The 24,984-nt window shown below is 38.0% G+C and overlaps 1 protein-coding gene across 1 annotated transcript in view; it reads left to right on the top strand.

Annotated features, from left to right (window-relative positions):
- Window positions 1-24,984, top strand: part of AFF4 (AF4/FMR2 family member 4) — an 87,321-nt gene that overhangs the window by 7,426 nt on the left and 54,911 nt on the right. Inside the window, 3 exon segments of the mRNA XM_027607169.2 lie at window positions 17,524-17,650; window positions 20,276-21,070; window positions 22,582-22,626. Coding sequence (XP_027462970.2) covers window positions 17,528-17,650; window positions 20,276-21,070; window positions 22,582-22,626 — 963 coding nt within the window. The 5' untranslated portion in view covers window positions 17,524-17,527.

Below are 24,984 nucleotides of genomic sequence, written 5' to 3'. Positions count from 1 at the left end.
AGATTTTCAGTTCTGTCAGCTAGGATTATTTTCCTTGTCTATTGTCTTAAGTTAAGGTTAACACTGAGGATATCTGGAAGGAGTTTTATGGGAAGGCAGTTATGTGTTGCCTTAGCACAAGGATCAGTAAACCATGGTTAGCAGGACCAGCGCTCCCTTTTGTATGGCCTGTGAACTGAAAGTGGTTTTCACATTTTTAAATGGTGAGAAAAAATCATAATATTTTGTGGCCTGTGAAAATTATAGGAAAGTCAAGTTTCAGTGTCCATAAATAAAGTTTTAGTAGAACACAGATAACATACCCATTTGTTTCTGTATTGTTTGTAGCTCCTTTTGCTGCCACCATGACAGAGTGTGGTGACTGTAGGGTCTACAAAACCTAAAATATTTACAGGTGTGGCTTTAAAAAAGTTTGTCAACTCCTGTCTTAGCAGATCCGTGGTGGGTGCTTGGGTTTGAGGACTGTTTTAGGATTGAACAGTTAGTTACACAGTCCCTATTTACTGTGGTGGTAGTTAGGGTTTTTTGATTGTAGAGTGTATGTGTGTGTGTGTGTATGAATAGATATAAATAAATTAAATATATATATAGGGGTGCCTGGGTGGCTCAGTATGTTAAACACCTAACTCTTGATTTTGGCTCAGGTCGTGATCTCAGGGTTGTGGGATCAGGCCACATCAAGCTCCACACTCAGTGGGATATCTGCTTGGGATTCTCTCTCTCCCTCTCCCTGTGCTCCTTCCCCCCACCCCATGCACTCTCTCTCTCTTTCAAATAAATAAATAAATCTTTTAAAAAAATATGTATATATGTATGTATAAAACAGGTGTGTTCTGGGCATTGGCTTAGCTTTAGTTAGGGATTCAGACTTCATTGAACCCTTCAACTGTAACCCGAAGGTAGCGTAAATGGGGGCAAGAATTTCCAGAAAAGCTGGGGGAGAGGTAAGGCTAGAAGCTGATCAGGTAGTTTCTATAAGTGTTCATCATGTACAAGTTAACTCTACAAATTAATCCTCTGACCCCCAAATCTTCCACTTTTCTTGCCTTGGAGAAGGTAGCACTATCCTTGCTTTTTCCAGAAACCTGCAAGTTGCCCTTGATTCCTCTGTTTTACTTCTCACATCTGGCTGGTTCCAAGATTCTACTTCCTTAACATCTTTGAATCTAAACCCTGTCTCTACAATATCTGCATTCCTAGTATTACTGCCTTAATCCAGGCTTTCATTTCTCACCAGGATTGATTATTCCAACAGCCTTCTCATTTGCTTCCTTACTTCTAGTAAAATAATCTACTCCACCCTGTATCATAGTAGTTTTTCCCTTTAAAATACGAGTCTGATTTCATCGTTTATCTTCTTAAAATTCCTTAGTAGTGTTTGATTTTCTGTAGTATTCTTCTAACAGAGATTCTTCCAACATTAATGAGTTTTATGTTAACTTCTGAAGCACTGCTTTGTAGCCAGCTACTCCCTTAGGAGTTTGTTGCTGTTTAGATTTTGTTTATGATTGTGTTTGTGCCAAGTTACAATGCATTGTGCTAATGATTTTGCAGTGGCTCAGACAAGGAGAGATGGTAAGTAAAACTGGATCATGTCATGGTAGGTTGTTAATATAGGCAGGCCAAACCCAAAAGAACCCTGGCATAGTACTTAGCCTCATGTTTTCACTGTGAAATGTATCTGCTGGATCCCCTCTATATAATTAATCAATATGAAACAGTTTGTTTGCAGTATCAGTGTTTTGTTCCAAACCTCAGCAGTGATTATATTAAACACGCGTCTATGTAGATTTCAATAAGGTACTAAACCACAAATGGACAAGATTGCCAGAGTTAGCAAGTGTGAGGCTTCTTTAAAATTGACATTTAAGGACTGCTAGCTGGTATGGTAGTATGTGGTTGTATTTCCCTAAACTAGGAAATAAACATTTGCAGTTGTTAAATCCATTTAGTGTAACATATTTATAAGCATTTTCTTTGTTAGTATTATTGAAGTCATGTTATAGAAGTGGTTTAATAATATAGAACCAGAACTGAGACTGCGTATTTCCAGGATGGAATACATCATTGGTCTAGTGTCTTCAAAATAACATGATCTGTTACATTAATGTTATTTTAAATTTGTTTTGTATTTAATTTTTAAAATTTCAGTTTTACAGTTGCATAAGAGCTATAAACATAAGGAGTTCATACCTAATTTTATATTTACTAACAGAATAAAGTCCACATTCAAGATATAGGAGATTTTGTTTTCTTTGAAAAGATATATTCAGATCTGAGAAACAAACCCCACAGGTCTAGTCTGATCCCCTATATCTCTCCAGTCTTATCTTTTATTTTGTACTCCCCCAACCCTATTTTCCAGCTACACTTGATCTACCTGTTTTCCCTGTGTGTGCTGTGCTCTCTCTTCTGGTGGTTGCACTTGTTCTCTCTGCTTAGAACCAACCTCCCTCCCTCTCTTCCCTTCTTCCTACTTTACCTTCCTCCTCCTCTCTGGCCATTTTTCTCTAGTCAGACTAGCTGCAACCAAATCTTGGAGATGAGGGTTACTTTAATTTTTTTTTTTTTTTAATATCCTTGGCATTAGCCCAGTGTCTGGCACAGTATACACATTGGTTAAGTAATTGTTGAATGAACTAGAATGTTAACATGTACCTTATATATAGTATAGGTCTATACTGAAGAGGTAGGTTTTAAAATCAGAATTGTAAGGCCTTCAAAATTCCTTCTGAATTCTGTTTAAATATGTTACAAGTCTGAATTAGAAAATATTTTGAGGGGTGCCTAGGTGGCACAGTCAGTTAAGCGTCTGACTCTTTGTTTTAGTTCAGGTCGTGATCTCAGTGTCGTGAGATCCGAGCCCTGCGTTGGGCTCTGTGCTCAGCATGGAACTGTCCCTCCCTTCTGCCCCTCCCCAATGTGTGCGCGCTTTCTCTCTCTCCCTGTCTCTTAAATAAATAAATCTTTATTAAAAAGTAGATATACTCTTCTCACTCACAATTTGATCTTTCCAAAGTAAATATTCTTTGTGCCATGATAAATAACTCATAACTTATGAGTTTCTATTCCAATGATTAAAGAGCAATAGCCTTAAATGGCCTTAACCTTCTTAAAGCAATATTCCTGTTTACATTTTAGTAGAACCTTATTAACAGAATATAGGGTAGGGGCGCCTGGGTGGCTCAGTCGTTAGGCGTCTGCCTTCGGCTCAGGTCAGGATCCCAGGGTCCTGGGATCGAGCCCCGCATCAGGCTCCCTGCTCAGCGGGAAGCCTGCTTCTCCCTCTCCTACTCCCCCTGCTTGTGTTCCCTCTCTCGCTGTGTCTCTCTCTGTCAAATAAATAAATAAAATCTTAAAAAAAAAAATTCTAACAGAATATAGGGTAGTTAGGACTGGGGCTGATTTAAATTCATAAGCTTTGAGCATAGGCTTTTTTCATTCAGTACATTAGCATTTTCCTTCCCACATTTATTTTTTTATTTTTATTTTCTTTTGGCTTCCTCAGGTACTACAAATCTAAGCAGCCTCATAGTGCTCTGTTGAACAGATAATTTCTTTCTGGATGTTGTAGACTGAAACATTCAGTTTTTACACCTCAGTTTGCCAAGTATGATTCTGAGATTTTACAGTCTAGCACTTACATTTGGTGAACATTTGAAAGTACAGGGTTTAAGTAAAAATAGAAATTGATCATTTCTGTACATGTGGTTTTTTTTCTTGAACATATGTTGTTTTCCTTTTAGATAAACTCTTGTAGAAAAATTCCTTTAAAAGCAACACAATTCATTTAGTATCAATATTAATGCTTTTATTGGATTGATAATATATTGAATGTGGTAAAAAGAAGGCCTACTCTCTTCTTGGTACCAGATATAACCAAAAGTCTTAGAGAGGAAATGGGAGACTATCTGTGGGTAGAAAACGAGGGGCGACATCATCTTCTGAAACCCAACTTTTAGTGAGTATTCCCACTGACTCTTTAACTCTTGGGACAGTAACGCTACAGTTGTGATCTTTGTAAAATTCATCACTTGTTTTGAGTATCTCTTGTATGCCTGCCACTCTGTAAAGCACTGGAGGGGAAAGAGGGTAAGTTCAATGATCTATAGTTCTTACTCTCTAGAGGCTTATGATAAGGAGATGACTAGGGAGGGCAGATAGAATAGCAACAAATAATCCTAATGTAAGGCAAGTGTTAAGTGCCAAATGAGATACAAAGAAATGCTTTGGGAAGTAAGTAATTTTAGTGACAGGAACCTTGGAGGGCTTCTTGAAGGAAGTGGGATATGTGGTAAACTTTGAAATGTATGTATTTAGAAATGGGGAGAAGGAAGGACATTCTAATTAGAAGGACTAGTTTGAGTAAAGATCTGGATCTGAACGTGTGTAGGTTATTTTCAGGCTCAGATAAACCCTGAAGGTTTTATAGAAATGGCTGAGAATTGAACTGTGGGCAGATTTAAATCCTGGGATGAGAACTTTGGACTTAGATTTTTCATAGAGCTTGGAGTTGCTGATGACTTTTAAGCAGAAGAATATCTTAAGTAGGTCTGTTTTATGAAGATATAAAAGTAATTATCAATGCATATATTACAGAAGTTTCCAATAAGAGACCTTTGTGGGTTTTAGATATTTGCATGCTTTTAAAGTAAGAAACTGAGTCAAAAGGTTGTTTTCTTATTTATAAAAGGAACTGTAAGCTCTCAATTTTAACTATTCTCTCCACCCATTTATTCATCTTCCAAGATGAAAATAGACTTCTCAATTTATTTGTCCATATGCTTTGGTAGTAACAATTTTTGAGCTAAGTTTAAACTAGTTAAATTTCATTTACATGTATCTCAAATATTAGTAAAAGCACAAGAAGTATATTTGATTTGGTTTTGACTCTAAAATAGCTACATGGTGTGTAGAACTGTGCAGAGCTACTAGGAGAAGGAGCATTTAGTAGTGTTACAGAGAGAAACGTCCAAGGGGAGGCAGCTGCTTACAAGTAATATGAATATTCCTATGCTTACCCTTAAGTGTGAGCTTATTTGTGTATGTAATAAACATTTCTTTTTTTTTAATATTTTATTTATTTATTGGAGAGAGAGAATGGTAGAAGAGAGAGCATGAGAGGGGGGAGGGTCAGAGGGAGAAGCAGACTCCCCACCGAGCAGGGAGCCCGATGTGGGACTCGATCCCGCGACTCCAGGATCATGACCCGAGCCGAAGGCAGTTGCTTAACCAGCTGAGCCACCCAGGCGCCCTAAACATTTCTTTTCTTGAATTGAGGTTTAAAGTTGTATAATATTTTTATTTTATTTTATTTTAAGTAGGCACCATACCCAACATGGGTCTTAAACCCACAACCCTGAGATTGAGTCACAGTCTCTACCAACTGAGCAGAGAGGTGCCCCTGACCACTGTCCAGTGTTTTAAAAAGAATAGGTTTATCACTAATCAGTTTGGAAAATACTGTTTCAGATTAGTTACTGAACAATTGAATGTCTGCTTAATAACATAACATACATTGATCGTGGTACTGTTTGGCCCCTAAGGTGAGGAAATAAAGTTTTGCTGTATCGGCAAAAGCTTCGAGAGGAAGTGAATTGAGTTATAGTTACAGAATCAGGTTGTATAGCTTGACAGAAGAGTAAAAAAATGTGTTTCAATTCTGGTTGATCTAAAATAATGCAAATGTTAAGTGTCTGCGGAATTAAAATTTGTTGCAGATGGTGTCTGATTTTAGTGTAATTATGAGCATTAGTTATTCCAATTTTGAAATATTGGTATTTTGTGGTATCAGGTAAAGACTATCGTGATCTTCAGGTATTATTTTGTAGTAAGTGAGATGACTGTTCCTTTCTAACCAGGCCATGAAGTTCATTAGTTTACTTACTCAAGTCATTGTCCACTAGGTTATGTTCTAGGTTTGCATTGCTGCACACAATACACATTCCCTGATTATCATCTAGTGGGAGAGGAAATATTAATGACCATCAAAAGAAGTGTATAGTTAATTGTGATAAAGTACTATGAAGGAAAGGGGAATTGTCTACATGAATTTCCTGAAGCTGAAAAGAGCACTACAAGTTCAAATAAGTAAATAAATAAACACCGACCGACCCTTGGTGGGAACTGGGAAGGGAGGGTAGTAAGATATAAAGTAGATCTGACGAGATAGGTGGGAGTCGCATCAAGGAGGAGGTCAGATCATTGCTTTGTAGGCCGTATCGAGGACTTAAAGTTTATCCTAACGTAAATGGTAAGTTTGTTAAAAATTTTTTAAGCAGGGGTTGGGTGACCCAATCTGGTGTGTGTTTTAAAAAAGATCACTTTGGCTGCTGTATGAAGTACGAGTTAGCGAGAGAACAGGGGAACCAAGAATCCAATTAGAAGGCTGTAGCCTTTGTTCAAGCTGTAAAGTGATGACTTGTTTTGAACAGCGGCTGTGGAGAAAGTAGTAAACAGATAAATTCAAAATATATTTAGGGAGGGGATGCCTGGGTGGCTCAGTTGGTTAATAGGTATCTGTCTTCTGCTCAGGTCATGATCCCAGGGTCCTGGGATCGAGTTCCTACAAAGGGCTCCTTTCTCGGTGGGGAACCTGCTTCTCCCTCTGCCTGCCTCTCCTCCTGCTTGTGCATGCTCTCTCTCTCTCTGACAAATAAGTAAAATCTTAAAAAAAAAAAAAAAAAGGGCACCTGGGTGGCTCAGTTGCTTAAGCAACTGCCTTAAGCTCAGGTCATGATCCTGGAGTCTGGGATCGGTCCCGCATCTTCCTATTCAGGGGGGAGTCTGCTTCTCCCTCTGACTCTCCCCCTCTCATGCTCTCTCTCTCTCTCAAATAAATAAATAAAATCTTTTATATATGCTTTATATATATTAGTATATATAGTCAAAGAACATGAGCAAACAGTTTCTTTATCTCAAAAGAGAAAGTGTGATAATAGTGCGTATTTGGGTATTTTTATTGTAGGAATATAGATAGTATTTTTTTTAAAGATTTTATTTATTTGACAGAGAGAGACACAGCGAGAGAGGGAACACAAGCAGGAGGGGTGGGAGAGGGAGAAGCAGGCTTCCCGCGGAGCAGGGAGCCCGATGCGGGACTGGATCCCAGGACTCCGAGATCATGACCTGAGCCGAAGGCAGACGCTCAACGACGGAGCCACCCAGGCGCCCCATACATAGTATTTTAAGCCATGAGACTGTAGGGAAAGAATGTAGACTGAATCAGAGTAAGACCCATGGCTGAGCACAGAGAAGTACCAATTTCTAAGAAGTTTGGTAGGTAGAATGGGAGGAGACAGAGGTGATGGGATAACTAGGAGGGCGGGAGTTACAGGAGCCAAGAGTATATTAAGGAGGGAGCCTGTGGGTGTTTACTTCCTGCCTTTGATGCTGTGTTGCGGTCCAAGTTGAGTGAGCTCTGGAGGTATCCAGAGGAATTCCAGTGTTTGTGCTGCAGTAACCTCATCAGCCCGCCAAGAGGGTGAACGTTTGACTTCCACTTGAATTAAATCGGATTTTTTAAAAAAATTTTATTTAATTGAGAAAGAAAGAGCATGAATGGGGGAGGGGGCAGAGTGAGAAGCCGACTCCCCACTGAGCAGGGAAGTAGAGAATCACCAAGAGTCCTTTTGAGAAGTTTGGCCATGAACAAGAACAGAGAAGAGAGAGAGTGATATCTGGAGGAGAGATACAGGGTTGGGAAGTCTTTTTATTTTTTTAAAGAAGAATATGCTTTTTTTTTTTTTTTTTTTAAAGAAGAATATGTTTGAATGCTACTGGAAAGGATTCATGAGAGCAGGAGAAGTTGAAGTTGCTAGGGAGAAGTCAGTAACTGTTAAAGGTCTAGAAGATAGCAAAATGGGCATACTTGTTCTTTCACAGGAGAGAGATAAGTTCTGTTTTTTAACCAGAGGAAAGAAGAGAATGGATGAGATACTGGTAGTTCGAAAGTTGATGGTTGATTGATAAGATTTCTCTCTTAATCTTTTTTTTTTTTTTTTGAGAGAGAGGGAGGGGGGAGTGGGGAGGGGCAGATGGAGAGGGAGAGAGAGAATCTCAAGCAGGCTCCACCCTCAGTGTGGAACCTGATGCTGGGCTCCATCCCACAAACCCATACAAACACCTGAGATAATGACCTGAGCCTGTATCAAGACTCTGACACTTAACCAACTGTGCCACCTAGGCGCCCCTCTCTCTCATCTTTAATATTCTATTTTTAATCTTTGTCCAGTAAGACAAGGTCATTTGTGGAATGCAGGTTAGGAGAGAGGGTCCTAGGATTCCATGAAGATATTTGTGAGGAATAGGAAAGAGCATCCATCTGCAAAAGATGGTGAAATTTTGGGAAGCTTTGAGGGCCTGGTTGAGAGTGAGTTATGAAAAATGATGATAAGTTCAGATAATATATAAAGATACAATGAAGAAAGCACAAAGTAGTATGGAATTATCTTTGCTTCCATGTGTTTCATGACAGTATTTTTAAACCCAAAGGCTGTGGAAGTCTCATGACTGATTTTGGGGCAGAGGTCTTTCTCTGCAAAATAGTTTTGGGACCTGATGTTTTGTTACTAGTGGCTTTGATCTCCAGGTGTACAATCTTTGTTTCCCCGCCTTTTAGGAATTAACCTCTTCAGATTCATTGTGATCTTAGCTGAAGTCTCATTAAGACTTTTGGAGTTTAAATCATTTGATAATCTGGTAGTGGAATGGCTCTGTTTATCAGCAGTATAGTTGTTCTAAGACAATAATTGAAAAAAACCGTTGTAATAGGTTCTGAACACCACTTGTAAGAAGCAAGTTAAAGGTCACATTTTACTTTTTAAACTTTTTAAAATAAAAAAATTTAAAGGGTGCCTGGGTGGCTTAGTTGGTTAAGTGTCCGACTCAGCTCAGGTCTTAATCTCAGGGTCATGAGCGTGGAGCCTACTTAAAAAAAATTAAATTTAAAATGCTATAAACTAATACATGTGTTTATTAAAAGATTACAGAAGATACATTTCTGGTTCATTGGGAATGCACATTAAAATTTTACTGTGTGCTTACTATAACTTTTATTGTAAAAGATATATAACACAAAACTTATCATTTTAATCATTTTAAGTGTACAACTCAGTGGCATTAAGTACATTCACAGTGTTGTGCAACCATCAACATTGTCTGTTTACAGAATTTTTTTCATCATCCCAAACAGAAACTCTAAGCCCATTAAACTTAATTCTCCATTCCTCCTTATCCCCAGCTCCTGGCAACCACAGTTTTACTTTCTCTCTGAATTTGCCTTTTCTTTGAACCTCATGTAAGTGGGATCCTATAGTATTTGTCTTTTTCTGACTGGCTCATTTCACTTTGTGTAATACCCTGAAAGTTCATCCATGTTGTAGCATGTCAGAATGTCCTTTTTAAAGGCTGAATAATGTTCCATTGTATGTATATGCCACATTTTGTTTATCCATTCATCTTTTGATGGGCGCTAGAGTTACTTCTACCTAGTGATTGTTGTGGATAGTGCTGCTGTGAACATGGGTGTACAAATATTTGAGTTCCTGCTTTCAGTTATTTTGGGTATAGACTTAGGAGTGTAATTGCTGGATCACATGAAATTCTATGGTATACTTTTTGAGTAACCACCAAACTCTTTTCCACTGCAGCTGCACCATTTTACATTCCCACCAGCAATGCACAGGGTTCTGATTATCAACATTCTTACCAACAGTTGTTATTTTTTTAATTTTAATTTTTTAAAAGTAGCCAAAAGGTGTGAATATGCAGTTCACAGAAGAACTATATAAATGGCTAAGTAACACACAAAATAGGTGCAATCTAACTATCAGGAAATTCAGTAGAATGCAGTTGACTGTGAGGGACTATCTATGTGTGATTCTCCATTTTATCCCTAACTCCTAGCACAGTGCCTAGCAATAGTAGATAGGCTCATATATTTGTTGCGTAAATGAACTTGGGTTTTTGCCCTCTTGGATTGGTGGTGCAATTTAAAAAGACTCCAAATGCCTAGGATTGAAAATGTCATGATTGAAGTGCACAGTCTTGTATTTTGTTGGTGGGGTTGTCCATTGATACAGTCTTTTTGGAAAGCAATCTAGTGATGTACATTAAAAGGGTATAGCATGTACCCTTTGACTCCGCAATTCCACATCTAGAAATTAATCTGAAACTAAAATAGTTTCACATACAAACGTTCTGTAATGTTTGTAATACTAAATTCTGGACATAACCCAATTATCTACGAGGTGCTTTCTGGTTAAATGAATACTATACAGTCACTAAAAGAATGAAAATTCATATGTCTTAATGTGGAATTAAGTTCATTGTTGTATGTGTAATAATTTTTGCATGTATATGACTATATGTGACTCCTCACAGTATTGTTTATTTCAAGGGAGTGAAATTGTTGGTGACTTTTAATTTCTACTTTATATTAACCATATTTGAGTTTTTGAGAAAGAGTATTACTTTTATAGTTGGAAAAACAAAACCATTAATATTTATCTCTTTTGAAAAATGCATAGGTGGAAGAATACTCCTTAATCACATTTATAGGAACAGCCAAAACATTTACTGAGGGCCAAGAAAGAAGATACAGCTAAATAGGGAGACGTTCTATTGTGTATGAAAACTGCGTATTCACATTTCAGTTTTCTGGTGTTTCGCTTGTGAGAGTGTTGTCACATTATGATGTTAGTTGAGTTAGTTGTATCTAATTTTTATCTGTATGCTCAGCACCTAACAATTCTATTTCTGAATTTACCCTAAAGAAATAATGAAGTGATCTCAGTCATATTATATATGTTGTGTTGCATCTACTTATTCTCATATAACAGCAGTTACAGAAATTCCTCCAACTTCATTGGCAAAGATATACCTTATTTGTTTTAATATACTATGGTTTGTTTAACTGTTAACTGTTTTTCTCTTCTAATTATTTTCAGTTGTTTTACCACTAACAGTGCTTCAGTAAACATCTTTGTAGGTAATGGCAGTATAAGCCATAAGCTTATGAGGCTGCTGAGTTGAAGGGTTTTTATATTTTTCTCTTTTTTTTTTAAGATTTTATTTATTTATTTATTTATTTATTTATTTGACAGAGAGAGAGGGAACACAAGCAGGGGGAGTGGGAAAGGGAGAAGCAGGCTTCTCGCCAAGCAGGGAGCCCGATGCAGGGCTCAATCTCAGGACCCTGGGATCATGACCTGAGCTGAAGGCAGACGCCTAATGACTGAGCCACCCAGGTGCCTCCCTTTTTTTTTTCCCTGAGTTTGAAATATCACTTTGCCATTTTAATGACTATGTCATTTTAGAGATTTTATTTATTTGAGAGAGAGCGTGTGAGCACACAAGCAGGGTGAGGGGCGGAGGGAGAAGCAGACTCCTTGCTGGGCATGGATCCCAATGTGGGGCTCGATCCTGGGACTCCAGGATCATGACCTGAGCCGAAGGCAGACACTTAACCGACTGAGCCACCCAGGTGCCCCAATGACTATGTCATTTTAGAAAAATACTTGGCTCTTACTGTTGTTATTAAATAGAACATTTTATTTATTTTCAGATTATTTTTATTTATTTTTTTAAGTAATCTCTGTATCCACTGTGGGGCTCCAGCTCACAACCCTGAGATCGAGAGTTGCGTGCTCCACCGACTGAGCCAGCCAGGCACCCCTAGAACATTTTTTTTTAAGATTTTATTTATTTATTTGAGAGAGAGAGAGAGATCACAAGCAGGGGGGGAGTGGGAGAGGGAGAAGCAGACTCCCCACTGAACAGGGAGCCTGGTGCAGAACTCCATCCCAGGACCCTGGGATCATGACCTGAGCCAAAGGCAGACACTTAACCAACTGAGTCAGCCAGGCACCCACCCTAGAACATTTTAAATAAGACATTCTTTTCTCATTGAATTTGATTTGTTAACTGTTAAAATCCCGTGTATCTTTGAGTTTTTTTCTGGCTTCTATTTTGCAGATCATTTTGTTGATTTCTGTGCACTATCATGCTATTTTGATAATGATGATGGTTTTATAGTAAATATTAGTATCTACTATGACAAATTCTTCTTGTTCTCTCTCCAGTGCTAAGTATATGATAGATGCTTATTGCACATTTATTAAGTTAATAAATAGACTTAATAAATATTAAATCTTGCCTTAGATAAATTTGGCAAGCCTCTTTACTTTAGGGAAACTGAAGCTTGGCTTGGCATATTGATGGTGTCCCTTGCTAGCCAAGAACAGTATTACACTTTCTCAAGTGTAATAAACAGTGACGTAGAGGAGGAGTTGAGGATTGGATGATCAGTTTGAACATGGAGATAGGAAGGGGCACATGTTAGACATGAGAGAAATACTTTAGGCCCTGAGAAGAGACAGTTTGATAGTAAATCCCAAGGCTGAAAAATGCTAGAAAGTACCCATAGTGCTCTACTATATAAACTTTATCACCCTTTCCATCTTTTATTTGAAAAAATTTCAAACTGATAATATAGTGTATGTCTATATTCCCTTCACCTGGTTATACCACTTGTCAATATTTTTATTGTAATTGTTGGTGCTGCTCCATTATTCTTGTCTGTTAGTTCTCTTCCTCCTTCCTGCCCCCCACCCCCCCTGCATGCAAGCACACACACACACACTTCCTCTCTCTTTTTATCACTCACTGTCTACACATACTAGATCTATATTGAGGTGGATGCTGAACCATTTGAGAGTTGCAGATCTGATGATGACATTTCACCCATGTATGTTTTGTACATCCTGAGAACCCAGAACATTCTCTTATATAACCAGATACAATTATCATAGTTCAAAAACTAAACATTGATATGATTATCTGAAATACCGTTCATATTCAGGTGTCCCAAAGTTTCCCTATAATGCCCTTCACAACCAGTTTTTCCTCCCTAGATACAGTGTGTGTATCATGCATTGCCTTTAGTTGTTGTCTCTCCTTGAATATATAGGAATATAGAAGAAATCCCTAGCCTCTTTTTTTGTTTGTTTTCATGATACAGGCATTTTTGAAGAGTCCAGGCCAGTTTTGCAGACTTAAGCTTTGTCTGCTTATTCCTGATTAGATTCAGGTTAAATTTTTAGCAGAAAGAATACCTAGGTGGTGACGTATCTTTAGTGCATCGCATCAGAAGACACAGGATGTCATTTTATACCATTATTGATAATGTTAAGTCTGATAGCTTGATTGAGGGTATTGTTTACTGTACTTCTCTATTTTAAAGATTTTTTTCTAATAGTCTGTGGGATGATGCTGAAGATTCCATTCCCCCCCAACTTTTTGCCCAGTGGTTTTGGCATTTATTGATGATTTTTTTTCCATTGATGATTCTGGCCTCAATTATTAATGGTCACAAAAAAAGTGATTTTCTAATTCTTTTATTTCTTCTGCATTTATTAGTTGACATTCTTCTCTAAAGAAGGGCATTTACTCCCTGCTTTATTTCTCTTCATTTTAGTTTTTTGCTATTTTCACTCTGGACTTAGGGATTTGTGTTTTTTGGGGGGCTTTTTGTTTGTTTTTTAAGATTTTATTTATTTGAGAAGGAGAGAGAGTGTGTGAGAGAGTGCGTGAGAGAGTGCGTGTGCACAAGCCAGAGCACGAGAGCAGGGGGAGGGAGAAGCAGACTCCCTGCTGAGCAGGGAGCTCCATGCTGGGCTCAATCCCAGGATGCTAGGATCTTGACCTTACCCGAAGGCAGCTGCTTAACCGACTGAACCACCCAGGCGCCCCTGTTTTTTGTTTTTTAACTAGGCTCCACGCCCACCATGTTGCTTGAAAACTCATGACCCCAAGATCAAGAGTAGCACGCTCTACTGACTGAGCTAGCCACACGCCCCCCAGGGATTCTTTTTTTGCTCATTTGGTTATATTCCATTCTTGTCTTTATTTTGATGCTCATGTTTCTAAATCTAAATCTGACTGGTGAGAGCACCTTCAGGCTGGTTCCTGTGCCCTTTTGATGTCTCCATCTGTTTTTGTGCATTTTCTTGCTGTTGAAACAAGATGTTTTAAGATCTCTTTGGACTTCCTCTGCTGCAGCCTTGGAATGAACTGTTTTTTTCCAAGAAGTCCTATTCCACTTTAGTAGGAAATGATATTAGAAATCAGAATTTGGGGGGGCGCCTGGGTGGCTCAGTCATTAAGCATCTGCCTTCCGCTCATGTCATGATCCTCAATTCCTGGGATCAGGTCCTGCATTGGGCTCCCAGCTCAGTGGGAAGCCTGCTTTTCCCTCTCCCACTCCCCCTGCTTGTGTTCCCTCTCTCGCTGCGTCTCTGTCAAATAAATAAATAAAATCTTTAAAAAAAAATCAGAATTTGGGTGCTGAGGGTGATTCTTTCTTCTGGTATGTTCCTGCTCCTAGACTCTTTCAGTGTGCAGAAATGGAGACTGACTGTTTCTCTCTGTCGGTAGATTGATAGAGATCTTTAAAATACAAGCATGTGTTCATAGTACTATTTCTAGCGCCTAATCCCCAAAAGTTATTTTTCTCCCTATTCCTTTGTATATTTGTATCCCTCATCTCTCATAGTAACATGCTTGGATCCTCAAAAATCTCAGTATATTTACTCATTTGCTCCATTTTGTAGCAATGAAATTGCTACACCATTATGCTACACCATAGAATGTTGTTTGCAGTAAGTGTATCAACTTAACATAAGTACTTGATGGGCACTTAAAACAATTTACCTTAAGTAGAGAACTCTCCTTTCTACTTGCAAATATTCTTTTAAAAATTATTTTTCTGGTTGTCCCACAGATTTTGTTTTGTTGTAGCAATTAGCTAATTTTAACCAGATTCTTCTTCAGTATAGTAGTTGCACATGTCCTGAGGGAAATGCTATGAAATAGGTTTGCCTATACAACAAAGATATACCTCAAACTGACTGCTTTAAATTTCATGTTAATTTTAGGGGAGCGCACATTGATTACTGAAATTATTGCTTTGTGGGAAACTTTATCTTAGGCAGATACTAATGTTTAAAGACATGGGAGAAAAATGTGGATCTGATAAATCAGATGTGAAAATAAGGCAGATCAGAAAAAAATTAGAATAAGAGCTACAACTGGGATATTGGTTCTTATAAGCAATCATTTAATTTTGTTCTGCTTCTTGGCAGTCTTGTTAAAAGGAATATTCAGTCAGATGACTTTCATTGTTTAAGAAAAGAGAACACTTTTTTATTGGATTATAGGAAGAATTTTATTGTGGGAATCAAATCTATTTCTACAATAAATATACAAGTGTTTCTTTTTTTTCTGTAAAGATTTGATTTATTTGACAGAGAAAGGCACAGCGAGAGAGGGAACACAATCAAGGGGAGTGGGAGAGGGAGAAGCAGGCTTCCCACTGAGAAGGGAGCCAGACAGATGCAGGGCTCCATCCCAGGACCCTGGGATCATGACCTGAGCCAAAGGCAGACGCTTAGCGACTGAGCTACCCAGGCACCCCGTACACGTGTTTCTTGCATTACTTTAGCACTTTAATTAAATCATAGTTTAAGGAAGACATTTTTTTTAAGGACTTGAATTTAGGAAATGCAAAGAAATTAGTATTTAATATGCCCCTTAGACTCTTAGGATACAAATAACTTCATATGCACCATAGTTGCAGAGGTCTATCTGAAACCTGATTGTTAGTGATACACACTTACTAGTTGGTTCAAGTGTACTGGAGGATAATATATGTTCTTTGGTTTCACTCAATACCAAAGTATAGATATTTTCTAGTATTTATTAAAGAAGGAATCAAAAACTTTTTTTTAAGATTTATTTATTTTAGCGAGAGAGAGAGCAAGCAAGTGGGGATGGGAATGGGAGGGAGGAGCAGAGAGAGTCCCAAGCACAAGTAGGGTCGGTTTCACGTACCTGAGCTTGGATGCTCAACCGACTGAGCCACCCAGGCACCCCCGTAAGAATCAAATACTTTTTGTGCTTCTGTATGGTGCTAAGTACCAGGGAGACCAAAGAAAGCACATACTATTTCAATACCTCAAAATAGCTTATATTCTTGTCTAAGTTTATTAGAATATTATACAAATAGAAAAAGCTGAATACTCATTTGGAACACTTAAAATATTTTTTAAATATTAAATTGCTTTGATAGTAAATTTTTACTTTTGAATGTTTACTAACACTGTTCTAACCACCTAAAAATCCTCAAGAGGATATTGGTTTTGCTGTCCATTCTTTTTTTAAAAATTTTATTTATTTAAGAAAGAGAGAGTGCACGAACGGGGTTGGGTGGGGAGTGAGGAGGCGCAGAAGGAGAGGGAGAAGCAGACTCCCCATTGAGCAGGGAGCCTTACACGGGCCTCAGTCCCAGGACCCTGAGATCAGGACCTGAGCGGAAGCCAGACTCCTACCTGACTGAGCCAACCAAGCGTCCCTGCTATCTATTGTGATTTTACAGTTACAGTTTCTTTCCAATCTTGATATACTTTAATTTTCCGACTAGATTTGATTTATGAACCATAAAGCTAGAAATGCTCTACGAGTATAACCTGGTTTTCTCCTTCAGTCTCCAGCAGGACTCCCTGCGCCCCTGTCCCCCCCTTCCCCCAGACAAAACCAAGATAGATGGTTTACTCTAATTCCAGGGAAGAATGTTGCAGAGTCCCTGGTAATCCCTTATCCCAGGGTTCGACAGCCTTTTTCATTATTATCTATTTAACCGTAAGTCCCTGCCGCTATAAACAAACTATCTTCTTTAGTTTGTTCTTAGTGAAAATACAACATGCTGTAATGTTTATAGAAATGACACCCTCATTTTCTCCTCCATTCCAAAAGACTTTCTTTTTCAGTACAGTTTCCACTACTATTACTAACCCAAGTTAATTTTAGATTCTATTACTGAAAGCCTCAGTTTTGCCATTTATTGAGGTATTGATTGAAATATTACTGTATTTAGAGCAGAAATGTCGTTTTTTAGGGAATCTAGAGCAACAGCAAAGCTGAGGTCAAACTGCCATAAGGATGGACACCAAGGAAGCTGTGTTTGGGACAAAAAGAAATCAAGATAAGGTAGATGCAAAGTAGAGAAAAGCGCTGGACCCCGGGGAGGGGGGAGGGAGTGGTAGGCGGGAGTGGGTTTGTGTGCCAATAATGGCAAAGAATAGTTAGATTTCTGAAGAGGAAGCTGTGAAAGGCTTGTAGGAATCTTAAGGATTTGGGTTGAAGTACTACCTTCCATCTATGTGAATGTTTTAAGTTTTAACTGACTTTTAGCTAGCTGAATACTTAAAAATTGATAAGAAGTGTTTCAGTGGGGTGGATCCTAGTACTCTGGGCTAGTGTTTACTATCTCAATAGTTGTGCAAGACACTATTGGTATTAGTTGGTAAAACCATTACCAGTACCCAGCTTCAGCACTAATGCCTGCTACTACTTGGAAGTCGAAAGGGAATCTCCGAATGAAGCATTAAACTCACAAAATGAGTACAGAGCATTTTAATTTTAATTTTCCTTTTTGTGATACGAAGATTGTGTTTCTCTTCTTAGCAACATGAACCGTGAAGACCGAAATGTGCTGCGTATGAAAGAACGGGAAAGGCGGAATCAGGAAATTCAGCAGGGTGAAGACGCCTTCCCACCTAGCTCTCCTCTCTTTGCCGAGCCATACAAAGTTGTGAGTAGTCCTGTGAATGGTTTTTTCCCCCCAGCAGTGTGACATTTTTGCTTTTCAAGTGTATAAACTTGAATTTTGATAGTAGAAAAGAGTTACTATCATATATGCCATTTAACATTTTTCCTTTCCTCTAAATAAGAATGTACATTTTTGGGGTAAACTTGTCATTGGAGTATAACATACATACAGAAAGGTACACAAAACAAGTGTTTTAGCTGAAAGAATTCTCACAACATGAACAACTTTATATAATCAGTACCCAGACCAAGAAACAGTATTATTAGCATCCTAAAGTCATCCTCAAACCTAAATCTCCTCCCTTCCCCCTGTTGCTATCTCATACCACATTCTTGAAAATGTGGTCTGGATTAGCTCAAACACTGGTATCTACATCCCAGGCTCTACCGCTAACCCTGGGCAGGTATTTCAGCTTTCTGAATTAAATTAAAATTTTGTAAGTGGGTATGGATCGTCTACTGTTTCTTACATTCTTTTGGGTATAATATAATGTCAAAGACAACTTTTTCAGAGATTCTTTTGTTTTTCCCTTGTTTCTTGCCATTTGCTTACTTAGTTTACTAAATATCAGTGACTACTACTGTATTTGAATAAATGTGTCTTCAGTATCAGTCCAGTTCCTTTTTCTGTTTTATACTAAATTATCTGACTTTCTTTTTTATGGGCTTAATGAACAATATCCAATTTAGATTAAAAGCTTCTTGTCAGAGATGTTCAGTAAAGTGAACCAATTACTATTTTTGTAACTATCATTAAACTTGATTTGGGATTACATAAAACACTGAATGATATCACTTCTGATGACTAATGTGGCTATAGTGGCCACAAATGTCTCTAATGTTTGATTTGGCTTTGGCTCATTTGATCTACCTTTACATTTTAAAGGCTTGTACTGTGTATAATGGCATTGCAGCAGTAATGGCCATTGTTGGTTTACGGTGTGAGACTGAGAGTGTGTTAGACATTTTTCTGATGAAATATAAATATAACAACATATTCTAGGTTTACCCTGGTAACATTTGGTGTTTGTAGAAGCTATGAGATCTATAAAAGCCATTTTTTTTTTTAAGATTTTATTTATTTATTGAGAGAGAGAAAGAGACAGCACAAGCTGGGTGGAGAGGGAGAAGCAGACTCCGCACCAAGCGGGGAGCCCAACGCGGGGCTCGATCCCGGGACCCAGGGTCAGGACCTGAGCTGAAGGCAGACCCTTAACCGACTAAGCTACCCAGGAGCCCCTCTAAAAGCCATTTTTTACAAGTTCTTAAGGATTTTCATTTAAAGGCAATTACACTGATATCATTTATATGAGTATAACATGATAACATGAAACCTGGGGTTTGGGGTTAGGGATTAAAGGCATTTCAAAAAAACTCCAGGAGTTTGGTCCAGAATCTTCAAATCATACTACCATTTATTTATTTATTTATTTATTTTCTCAGAGCCGCTTCTTTGTTTTTTTTTTTTTAAGATTTTATTTATTTATTTGGGAGAGAGAGAATGAGAGATAGAGAGCACGAGAGGGAAGAGGGTCAGAGGGAGAAGCAGACTCCCTGCCGAGCAGGGAGCCCGACGCGGGACTTGATCCCGGGACTCGATCCCGGGACTCCAGGATCATGACCTGAGCCGAAGGCAGTCGCTCAACCAACTGAGCCACCCAGGCGCCCCATATTTTGTAATTACATTGTAATGAATTGGATTTGATTCCTGAACTTGTTGTTGTCTACAAATTGCTATATATTTCCCCTTCTTGTTTAATAGGGGTCAGACTGATTTCAAATAATCTAAAGTCTTATCAATTCATGCCAACCTCAAAATAAATAGTGGTTCTGTCTTGAGTTCCTATTTAATGCAATCAGTAAGCTTACACTCTTTCATGTTTGTGAACGTGAAAGAGTACTAAAGCTTGTAGATTTTTTGGACTTACTTATTGTCCAAGAATGATTTTTAAAATTTACAGTCTATACCATTGGCTTCAGAACTTGGAGTGTTTCTTGATCAGAATTAATAGAATTAATATTTGAAACTTGATCAGTAGATTTTCCATTCTTAATTTGTTGTTGACTTTTATTAACTTAATTAGTCACAGTAACTGAAGGAATTAAAATTTTTTAAAAGGTCAGTTGGGTATAACATGTTTCATTAAATTTTTGTTTCTCCTTTTAACTATAACATTGAACTCCAGGAATAAAATATTTTTCTACATTGCCAAAATAATGAGTGTTGGCTAATTTGTTCACCTAGAACTTAACTACAGAAAGGCCCATTACTTTTCCTGCTCTTCAAAAGATTTCTACTACTGTTTCAGTATATTTATTGGTGAAATTTGGATTTTTTTTCCCTCCTGGAATCTTTTGTACATACCTCTCAATATCCTATAGAATATTTGTGTTTTTGCATGAATGTTTTTCACTTTCGATGCATTTTTTCCACTATAAAAATTATATATTTGGAGTTTGCTTTTGAGATGTTAACCTTAAGATATGAGATACGAGGCCTCCCTTTGAAAAACCCCTTTGCATTTGAAGTTTGGAAAGTCCATTTATAGAAGCATCTTTTAGTTCCAGTTATACTAATTATATCGTTTTATTTTACAATTTTTTGTAGACTAGCAAAGAAGATAAGCTATCAAGTCGTATTCAGAGTATGCTTGGAAACTACGATGAAATGAAGGATTTCATAGGAGACAGATCTATACCAAAGCTTGTTGCAATTCCCAAGCCTACAGTACCACCGACAGCAGATGAAAAATCTAACCCAAATTTCTTTGAACAGAGACATGGGACCTCTCATCAGAGTAGCAAATGGACTCCAGTAGGACCTGCACCCAGTACTTCTCAGTCTCAGAAACGGTCCTCAGGCTTGCAGAGTGGACACAGTAGCCAGCGGACCAGTGCAGGTGGCAGTGGTGGCACCAACAGTAGTGGCCAGAGGCATGACCGTGACTCATACAGCAGTAGTGGAAGCAGTAGTCGGAAAAAAAGCCAGCATGGATCGGAACACTCCAAATCACGCTCTGCCAGCCCTGGAAAACCCCAGGCTGTTTCTTCATTAAGCTCCAGTCATTCCAGGTCTCATGGGAATGATCACCATAGCAAGGAACATCAGCGTTCCAAATCACCTCGGGACCCTGATGCAAACTGGGATTCTCCTTCCCGTGTACCTTTTTCAAGTGGGCAGCATTCAAATCAGTCTTTCCCACCTTCCTTGATGTCAAAGTCCAGTTCAATGTTACAGAAACCCACTGCCTATGTGCGGCCCATGGATGGACAGGAGTCCATGGAACCAAAGTTGTCCTCTGAGCACTACAGCAGCCAATCCCATGGCAACAGCATGACTGAACTGAAGCCCAGTAGCAAAGCACATCTCACCAAGCTGAAAATACCTTCCCAACCGTTGGATGTAAGTTGCACATTTAGAGCCTTCTTTATTTTTTAATTTATCCATTTATTTTAGACAGAGAGCAGGGGGAGGAGCAGGGGGAAGGAGAGGGAGAGAACCTCCTGCCACCCCAAGATCTGGACCTGAGCCAAAATCAAGAGTTGGCCACTTAACTGAGTGAGCCACCCAGGAGCCCTTTAGAGCTTTTAATATTATAACTCTGTGAAGCAGTTTACTAGTAAATTATAATTGAACTTAAATTTTTTCTCAGTTTTAATAATAGGGTATATATAAGTTTAAAAATAAGACTCGTGATTGACTCCAGAGTGGATCAGTAGACTTGTTAGCTTCCCCTGTTGGGCAGTAGAGAAAATGTGAATAAAAGCAGGATCTGTGAAATCAATACCTTAGATTTCCTCCTTTTAATTTTATGAAAGAATACATCTTGTGTTCTTTTGTTTAAAAAAATAATTTGTAGTCTCATTGTGATACCCATGAATGCAATGTGGGCTGTGGTTCATTGTAGTGAATGTTGGGATTTTGGGGGGGGCGTCCATCAAGATGGTAATGTTGTATGGTTTGGATGCCATGAGTTTTTTTCTCTGTTTACACTTAGGGGTTTGAGACAGCTGCTCTAGATCCATAGTGGTGGTTTGAAATTTACAGTATTTATAACTCCATACCAAAGCATCAGAATAACTAAAGAAACTGAGTATTCACTGTGAAATAGTTTAAAGTTTTATCTTTTAAAAGAAAAAATTTTAGAAGTAGTCTTCGTACTTTCGTAGAAGTACGAAAATCATAGTTCATAGCTTAAAACGGTTGTGGAAGGGGTCACGGGTAGGTGAAATGGTGTTTTAAGAATATTTAGACATTTTTCCTGTGGCCTTAGGAAACTCACTGTTCATGGCAGTTGTCATCTAATTACTCCTCTGAAGAGAATAGTGAAGTGGTTGTTTGTTCTTTCTTCAAACAACTTGATCCTTGGAGGTAGACTTGAGTTCAAACTCTAGCTCTCCAGTTCCTGACTGTGCTTTAGAATAAACAGCTTTGCCATGATTTAAGGAAACTGTGTGAAATGTCCATCATATTCCAGACAAGCATTCTTTCAATAATGCTGATTTTATTCTGTTTGTTAGTTTATGTGAAATAATGTATTTCAGTATCATGGTATATTTTGTATATAAATAAACTCAAATTTTTGACAAGTTGCTCCACCTGCAAAATAACATTTAAAAATTTATTTCTAATCTAAGTATAAGAAAGATAAGACTTTTCAAAACTTTTGATAAATACAGAGTTCTTCAAATCCTTGTACAGTTGGTGATTAAAATTTTTTAGAGCTTGAAAAATTTGCATTTAGGGAAATTTGTCGAAAGATTAGTTAGTGTTGTGATTTAGAATAGTGGAATCATAAATAAGTCTTTAAATTTAATTCGTTTTCTAATAGTGTTGTTGAATCTGTGCAACAAATAATAAAAATTTAATAATAAATGACCCCAAATCTAATGTGTGTTTCTTTTCCTCTTAAGGCATCTGCTTCTGGTGACGTGAGCTGTGTGGATGAAATTCTTAAAGTAAGTTACTGTTGTTGTTTTAATACTTTGTCTTTTTTGTTTATGATCCTCTGCTATCTTCTTGCCCTCTTCCCCCCGATATTTCACAAAGGATCTGGGGCAGCAGATTGCTTACATGTGAAACCTCATTATGTCTATAAAAAATAATTGACTCTGTTATGCCTATTTTCATACTTAGTTTCTGAGTCATTTCGTTTGTTTACTACCTGCCCTTGAAGAACTGGTTTTGTTTGTTTTTCATTTTTAAGTAAAACAAATTCCCGTCATAATAGTTTGCCTTGAAAAGAGGAAGAAGCCAAATGCAACAGTACTTTCTAAGGCTTATCAGTAATTACCAGTCAAACCGTTTCACTGAAGATAGCTTGCTTTGTAGTTCATTTGTACCTACTGGTCAGTTCCTACAATGAAAGACCTCCTCCTAATACAGCTCACTTTGAGTGTTGGATGGAATATGTTTTAAAATCGACACATGACCAAAATGTGCATTCCTCTTCTGGGAAAAGAAAAAGTTGTCAGTTGGAAAAAGAGACAGTCTAGTGGATTAATGAGTGACAGTGACTGCTTTTGGCTCAGTAGAGAAAAACTGTCCATCACGTCTGACTTGTACTTTCTGCACAAGCTCCTAATTTTTTTGTTTCTGTACCTGCATTTCACCGTGAATCCTTCTTCTGAGAGACTACTTGCATTGCTACTTCCGCTTTATTCTCTCCTTCCTTTCTTCAGCCCAGCACAGTCTCTCATTCATCTCAGTCATGTTGCTGAAGCTGTTTCTCTAAGCTCATCATCTTCCCCTTCACTGGGGGCTTCATTTGAGTTCTCTGCTCTTTCTGCTGTTCTCAAGAATTTTTAGTTTTTCATTCTAGAAACCCCTTCTTCCTTCCTTGACTGTTATTATGCTTCCCTGTTTTTATTTCCATCTACCTTTCTTATCTCTCATTCTCTGCCTTTTGGGAGCCTTGGTGTCTTCTCTTTTCAACATGGGTCTTTTTCCTAGCTTCTCCATTTTTTTCTGCTCCATCTTGATTTTCCTCCATTGTTATGGCTTCCCCTGTTAACTCTTCAGTTTTTCTCTCCTCCTTGGCCTCCTCTGAATTGTGGTTTATGTCTCTTGCTTCGTAGCTATGTGTCCATTTGCATTTCTCCCTGCTTCTTTAGATTGAACATATCTAAAGGCAGATTTATCAGACTTCCTTCTCTTAGTAGTACCACCATTCTCCTGTGCTTCTAAGTGTAAAATCCTAATTTTCTCTCATGTTCTATTTAATCACAAAACTTCATGTACAGTTTGAATTTTCCTTGGAAATGCCGCTCCTTTATTTCCATTTCTGCCACCTTGAGCTTCAAGAATTGCAATCTACAGTCCTGGCTTTGCTCATCTATCTGTCTTCTGTATTGCTACCAGATTCTCTCTTTAATCCATTGTCTTCATAAGTTAATTTCTGTCTTAGACATTTCAGTGGCTCTCTCTCTAATCCCCATAGAAAGAATAGTGTCCAGGTTCAACGTTCTAGACCTTTCACAGGCCGGTTCTAACCTCTCTCACTATTGATTCACCACTTTTGTCAAATTGGTTTCACTAAGCCGTACGCTTTCTTTTTGCTCTTTTACCTTTTTTATTTCTTTTACCTTTTTAAAGTAAACTTTTGTGAAATATGTTTCTCCTTTGTCTTTAGTCATACACAGATTCTGTTTTTTCTTAGAATCCCAGTGTAATCCTTCTTTCCCCTGTGTCGGACCATCAGATCACATAACTCTTTCTTTTGAATCTCATATAGCAAAAAAAAAAGAATCTCATATAGCATGCATTTTTCAGTTGCCATGTATATGAAAAGTGTAACAGAGCATTTATCTTTTCTCATTGAATCCTCAAAGATGCATGGCATTGTAATACCTGGTAGAATCTTAGATATTCTCACATTTAATTATCTCTTTGATGATACTGACCATTTATTCTTCATTTTATATATATAGGGCTTGGCACATGGCCTTGGGTGTAATAGGTGCTCAGTCATTTAATGATGGAGTTAAATAGATTTTCTATTGAAAGTACTTCGGTATTTGAGGTGTAAAATGCCAGCACCTAGAGCGTCTGAGTTTCTGTTTCCTTTCCCTGTATGCAGTGCATAGGAACTGCAGGTCCAAATTGCCTTCATGTTTTCTTGATATTTGTAGTCATACTATCTCTAGGAACTCCATCATAAACTTAAAGAAGAAAATTTTAATCTAAAAATGATAACTGTTTATTGTAAAAACAAGCAAGATTAATTCACGGCTTACTAATGAAGCACCTGTCATGTATCAAGCTCTTTGGATAACAGTGGTGATAATGATAGTGTCAAAGAATGAGCTGACATTCTT

The sequence above is a fragment of the Zalophus californianus genome, chromosome 5, assembly GCF_009762305.2.
Source record: "Zalophus californianus isolate mZalCal1 chromosome 5, mZalCal1.pri.v2, whole genome shotgun sequence".
Classification (NCBI taxonomy): domain Eukaryota; kingdom Metazoa; phylum Chordata; class Mammalia; order Carnivora; family Otariidae; genus Zalophus; species Zalophus californianus.
The sequence above is the reverse complement of the archived record's forward strand: the minus strand, read 5'-3'. Positions and strand labels throughout refer to the sequence as shown.